General features: G+C 36.0%; 1 protein-coding gene across 1 annotated transcript in view; it reads left to right on the top strand.

The window, feature by feature from the left end:
* Positions 1-4,285, top strand: part of CCDC126 (coiled-coil domain containing 126) — a 47,234-nt gene extending 42,949 nt beyond the window's left edge. The window contains exon 4 of the mRNA XM_012640688.1: positions 2,473-4,285. Coding sequence (XP_012496142.1) covers positions 2,473-2,657 — 185 coding nt within the window. The 3' untranslated portion in view covers positions 2,658-4,285. The remainder of the gene's footprint in view (positions 1-2,472) is intronic.
* The last annotated feature ends 2,474 nt before the right edge of the window (positions 4,286-6,759 follow it).

Here is a 6,759-nt window from a genome sequence, read left to right on the forward strand (position 1 = left end):
CTATACCTTTATAATTCATGTCACACCTCAGCTTGGTGTCAAGCCTCCTGGAGCTTTAGCTTCATTTGATGTTAATGCGTTGTGTTAATAGCGTACCCCCATTATTCTATCCAGCCTTCTTTGGCCTCAGTTGCTACTTCTTTAAATATTACAAAGGAGGTAATTGCCAGGGAAAAACAGATCCAATATTTATCATTAAGTCTTATTGCTGAAGGGTTTTAAAAAATATATAATTCTTTATTTACCAAATACTGTTGCAACTGAAAGGTCTTAATAAAGAAGTGTCTCCTCTCCCCAGTCTTTTATTTTGAAAATTTTCAATTCTACAGAAAATTTTAAAAAATTGTATGATAAACATCATATATTCTCCATCTAGACTCACCATTTGCTAACATTTCTTCCTACATCTGCTTTGTCTTTCTTCCTCTCTATATACAAATATCTTTGCTTATTTCTTTTTGGTACCATTTGGAAAGTCTCACTCTTCTGTGACTAGACTTCCTCCAAACAGTTTTCCCCTCATTTTATATTAATTTATAGTTTTTGATAAGCATTTTCTGATCATCCTCTTCCACCACCTACCACCACTACTCTACTGCTTTATTCTGTATCTTTTTTTCCCTTTTAAAAAATTGAGCAAATTATCTGTAACATAAAATTTGTCATTAAACCATTTTTAGGTGTACCGTTCATCGGTATTAATTACACTCACAGTGTTGTGCAACCATCACTACTATCTCTTTCCAAAACTTTCACCCCTCTACATAAGAAACTTTGTAACCATCAAGCAATGAATCTTTATTCCCCTCTTCACCTCACCCTTGGTACCCTCTAATCTACTTTCTGTCTTTATACATTTGCCTATTCTAGCTATTCCATACAAATGGAATTATACAATATTTGACTTTTGGTGTCTGGCTTATTTCACGTAGCATAATGTCTTCAAAGTTCATCCATATCATATCATAGCATGTATCAGAACATCATTCCTTTTTGTAGCTGAATAATATTCCATTGAGTACCCGCCCAGTTTTGTTTATTCATGTATCTATTGATGGACACTAGGTTGTTTGCACCTATTGGCTAGTGTGAATAAAGCTGAAATGAACATTGGTTTGTAGGTATCTCTTAGAGTCCATGCTTTCGATTTTGTTTTTTGGTATATACCTAGGAGTGGAATTCCTTGGTCATATGGTAATTCTGTGTTTAATTTTTTGAGGAGCTGCCAGACTTTTTCACAGCAGCTTCATTTTATATTCCCACCAGTAATGTATGAAGGTTTCAATTTCTCCACATCTTCGCCAACACTTACTTTCCATTTCTTTGATTACAGCTATCCTAGTAGGTGTGAAGTGGTATGTCATTGAAATTTTGCTTTGCAGTTCCCTAATGACTAGTGACGTTGGACATCTTTTCATGCACTTATTGGTCATTTGCATATCTTTGGAGAAATGTCTATTCAAGTCCTTTGCCTATTTTAAGAATTGGTTTGTTTATCTTTTTGTTCATGAGTTGTCAAAGATTTTTATATGTTCTGGATAGTAGATCTTTATCAGATATATGATTTGCAAATATTTTCTCTCATTCTGTAGGTTATCTTTTCACTTTCTTGATAATGTCCTTTGATGCACAAAAGTTTTAAATTTTGATGGAGTCCAGTTTATCTATTTTTTTTCTTTTGTTGCTCGTGCTTTTCTGATACTTTAGTAACAGAACCATTAGCAAATTTATCAGTTGTTAGGTGATTTTCCCCCTGGTGATCCCAGATTAGGGCTTGGACTGCTTTTTTGGTTCAGGATCAACAAAAAATAACAATATTAGTTGCCACTAACAATGTACCTGGTATAGGCTAGGTGACTTTTGGAAGCCCAAGAAAAGAGAATTCTAAGGCAGAAAAGGCTCATACTTTTATTCTTGCCAGGTAAATTCTACTAAAACCTCATAACTTTCCAAAGACATTAGAAGACACAGTCTTCCCCATCATTTTTCTGGAAGAAATTTAAGTCAGAACTACCACTAGTGTGCCTATTGCACTGAACAGTTTCCTGACATTTATCCTGGACTCTAGGCTCCACTTTTCTGCATTCCATTGACTCTCTTACTTAGCTAGCTTTTTACTTTACCTGCCTAGTCCACAGTATTCTTTACAAACTTCTTAAGAAACTCAAGGTAAATGGGTTACTTAGAGAAGGTCTACCATTTTGAACCAGACTTTAAATCTATTATATTGTGCTAGAAAATGAGAATTTCCCCCACATCTACAGCTCTGAAATTCCTTTTAGAAACTGTATGTGATGCTGTTGATTAAAGTAATTAGACTTTTTCCTGTTTGTGTTATGAATGCATTCTCTCTGGTTTGTTTTCTCTTGGATAATCCAATAATTGTTCACCTTTTCCCCTCAAAGCATAAAAACACAAATATTAAGTGCTTTATTAATGTTTAATATGTTTTATCCTGATCTTTCCTCCTAGCGGATCTGAAAAGAACAATTGCTGTCCTTTTGGATGATATTTTGCAGCGCTTGGTGAAGCTGGAGAACAAAGTTGACTATATTGTTGTGAATGGCTCAGCAACCAACAGTACCAATGGTACTAGTGGGAATTTGGTGCCAGTAACCACAAATAAAAGAATAAATGCATCAGGCAGCATTAGATAGCAGTCGAAGATCACCTTCTGCTGCTACATCCACTGTGGATTGTATCCTTTGGCAGAGAAGCTTTTTAATCGCTGGCTAGGACAGCTTTTCAGTAAAAGCTCTACACATTTTCAAGGAGTATGCTGGATCCATGGAATTCTAATTCTGTATATAAAATTTTAAAAGTTATTAGTTTGCTTTCAGGCAAATCTCTTCAATGCTGTACTGTATCCTTAAAGGGAATTTGGTAACATGGTTGATGTAGTAAGCAGGTAGGTGATTTTTGTATAAATCTTTTGTGTTTGAGATCAAGCTGAAACAAAAACACTGAGAGACATGGATTCATTTCTATAAAATATTTATTTAAATATGTAATATGTTTTTCAGATAAGTGAAGAATATTGTTATTAATTATTCTGTTATTTGTTCTCAGTAGATATAACTGTTAGACAAAGGCTATTAGAAAATGTGCTTACTTCCAGTACTATATTTTGTTACTCAGATTATGAGCAGAGAAAGGACATATAATGTTGTAAATAATGTTTTGCAACCATGACCCAAAGAATGTGTTCATTTGCACTATCCTTCAAAATAACTGAAGGTTTAATTATTGTATATTTTAAAAATTACATTTCTAAGAGTATAATCTTTCTGAAATGGGTAGCAGCCACTGTCCGTAACCTATTATTCTAAATATTGGGGCAGTCTATTAACAACATTAAAATAGTAGTAAACTGTAATCTCATACTTAAAATTTTGTTATATTCTGAAAAGTAAAAAATATTTTTATGATGAGATTAAAATAACTAGATGAGATTAAAAATAACTAAAGTATTCATGATTTTTCACATACATGAATGTTAAAAGTTTAACCCCTTGAGTATCTGTGCTATCACGAAAGCACATTATTTCCATATTTGGGTAATTTTTGCTTTTATTATGTCGGTGAGGAGGAAGGGACTGAGGTATTTGGGAGACTGGGACTCTTGATGATTTTAGCCAGATGTATATAATAAAGGTACTTGTGCTACAATAAATTGCTTGGAAAATGTTAACATTATATTATATGAGTATCCTGCTTTATGAAATTTTGAATTTGTATAACAGATACATTAATCATTTTATATAATGACCGCTTAAAATAATTAAGAACATTTAAAATATAAATTATGAAGATGACTATCTTTTCAAGAAAGAAAGCTACTGTATATAATATAAGAAATTCTAATCTTGGGTAATTCTAGTATGGAATAAAGTACATCTTTATTTAAATTTCCCTTGTAGCAAATCTAATTGCCATATGGTGTACCCTATATTTCATAGTATTTATTCTCTATAATAACTGCTTAAGAGGAGCTAGCTTCTAGATTCAGACTGTATTGAATTTAGTTTTGGATGTTGTATTGTTTGTTATTACAGTATGCTACCACATGTAGCAATAATTGTAATATTTTATTAAAATAAGTATGTGAAAATATTGTTTCATGAAAGATAGATTTCCCAACTCTGTTCTCTGTACTCTACCTTTATGTGAAGAAATTAATTATATATCATTGCCAGGTGAAGCTTGGAATAATTGTTGAGTCTCTTTTATTAGATGTGGACATTATTGTTTTATGTTTTCAGGGATCAAATAAAATATATCATTTGTACTCACAAAGTGTTTTTATTTAACAGTGGTTGTGCATTTAATAAATGATGAATGATTGAAAGGAATCTTAAGATAATTTTGGGTTTTGATCATTTTAGGCTGACACAGGCATGTAAGCACTACCATAGTCAAGATAAATAGAATATTTCCATCAGCCTAGAAAATTCTCTTGTTTTCCCTTGTAGTTTGTCCCTTTCCCCTGGCCCTGGCATGCACTGATCTAGATTTTCTCTCTAAAGCTTTGCCCTTTCCAGAATGTCCCATAAATGGAATCATACATTATGTAGTTTTTGTGTCTGGCTTTTTCACTTAGCATAATGCTTTTAGGATTGTAGCATGTTAAAGTAAAGAGGTGCAGCCCCAGTGGAGGGGCCAGCCTTAGACAATCTAAAGTATGTTTTTCACTAATCTTTCTTGGTTCTGTCTATAGGATAGAGGTGTTAGGTAGATAGTTAGGATCTCTGGCTTTTCTAGGGACAAGGGTACCGTTTGGTGCTGTCTCCAGCAATTGCTCCACCTGGGAAGAAGGATAAGGGCGGGCACTCCATTTTGGTGTTGTCCCACCCTTAATCCCATCCCGAGCAACTGCTACACCTGGGGGAGGAGGGACTGCTTTATCAATCTGCGAATTCCGCAGCCCAGGCATGATAGAATGTAGAAAGTGACCTAGAGTAACCTAAGGGTAATTGTACCTTTAGCTTGAATCTGCATTGCTGTTCATCCTCGCAGGTGGGCTTTCAGAGAGGGAGTTCTATATGCAGATGCAATTTTGAAGACATCTGTTGATCATTTGATAATATCCCACACCTCCTGAGAGCCCTTCCTCCAGACTGAGCTAATAAAAGGAAACAATCTGAAAATTCAGAGACTAAGTGAGTCTGTCTGTCATAGACCCATTTTGTTCTACAATAAAGAGCTGCTTGTGTGAAACTGCTTCCTGCCTGAGGTTATTCTATCACATTGGCCCTGATGGTGATTTTTCCAAGGAAGGAGTCAGAGGATGAGGATAATAGTCTGGACTTGACACTTTGGTGTGTCTGGTTATTCTTTGGCCAAGAGCACACCAAGAACCGAGGGCAGACTGCCACCCCGACAGAGGGACAACTCTTTAGTGAGGATTTCCTGGAGCTATCTCCTTTTCTGTTGATCTGTCTTGATGCTGGGTGTGTTATGCTAGCCTCGTTTGGTACAAGTATTTCCGTACAGGATTTCTGAAATTGCAGAAGCCAGTCTCTCAGATCACCTACAGGGTACGACCAACAGCTCTGTGGTCAGAGGTCCCATGTTTCTTTTCTAACCCAGCCCTGTATCGGACATTGTGTGCAAGGCGACAGTCCATTTCACCTTGTCAGTCCTCACAGTTATAGTTATTGCTTATGCCCTTTTTCACCTGATAATCTGTACCTTCTGTCTAAAGCATCACACCACTTCAGCAGGAAGTAGCTCAATGACATCACCCCTCCTCCCATAGATATGGAAGGGTAAAATTGACATTGGGGAGTATTTAACAGAGAAAATGGCCTGCAAAAGGGTAAAAATGTTTTCTGTCTCTTCGGAAACCCCCTCACCCTTTTTGAGAACTAAAACCTACCTAAACCCTGCCTCAGGCCAGTGGTTGGGAGGGGCAGGGAGCGTCCTTCGTTGTTTTTGCTACAGGAGTTGGCTTGAGGGAATTGTCTGGGTGGAGGTCACGAGATTGTTTTAGCCAAAGATGGGATTATGGGATTAATTAGAACCTTTAAAAGCTCTGTGCTTCTGCTCAAAGGTGGTATCTTGGTACTTTGAGATGGGAGTGTGCCAACCTTGTTATTTGCCAGCAAATTAATAAACTCTTTCCTTCTCAAAAAAAAAAAAAAGGTTGTAGCATGAATCAGTAGTTCATTTCTTTTTATTGCTGAGCAGTAGTCCATTGTATAGATGTACCATCATCTGTTTATCCCTTCACCAGTTGATGGACATGTGGGCTGTTGTAGTTTCTGGTGATCCTGAGTAAAGCTAATATAAACATTCGTATGTAGGCTTTCATGTTTATATGTTTTTTATTTCTCGAGTAAATACCCAGGAGTATTGGCATTGTTGGGCCATATGATGCGTGCTTTTATATTGTTCATGTTTAACTTTATAAGAAACCACCAAACTGTTTTCCATAGTGGCTGTACCATTTTGTAGTCCTGACAGCAATGTATGATGAGTTTTTGTTGTTCTGCATCCTCATCAGCATTTGATATAGTCAATTTTTAAAAATTTAGTTATTCTAATTACTATGAGTAAATCATTTTATTCAATCATTCTGATTAGTACTGAGCTGAAGACTCCAGGATTCCCTCTGCACATTTCGTAAGCTCTATCTCTCTGTGCAGCCCTGTCTTGGACAGTGCTCTGCCTTGCAAATTCTAGCTGCACCACCTTTCCTGAATTCTCAACTTTTCTTCTTCAATTTAGGGAGAATGTCTGGCCCTATTTGGGTTCCCT

Source organism: Propithecus coquereli, unplaced genomic scaffold (genome assembly GCF_000956105.1).
Source record: "Propithecus coquereli isolate 6110/MARCELLA unplaced genomic scaffold, Pcoq_1.0 Scaffold156, whole genome shotgun sequence".
NCBI lineage: Eukaryota > Metazoa > Chordata > Mammalia > Primates > Indriidae > Propithecus > Propithecus coquereli.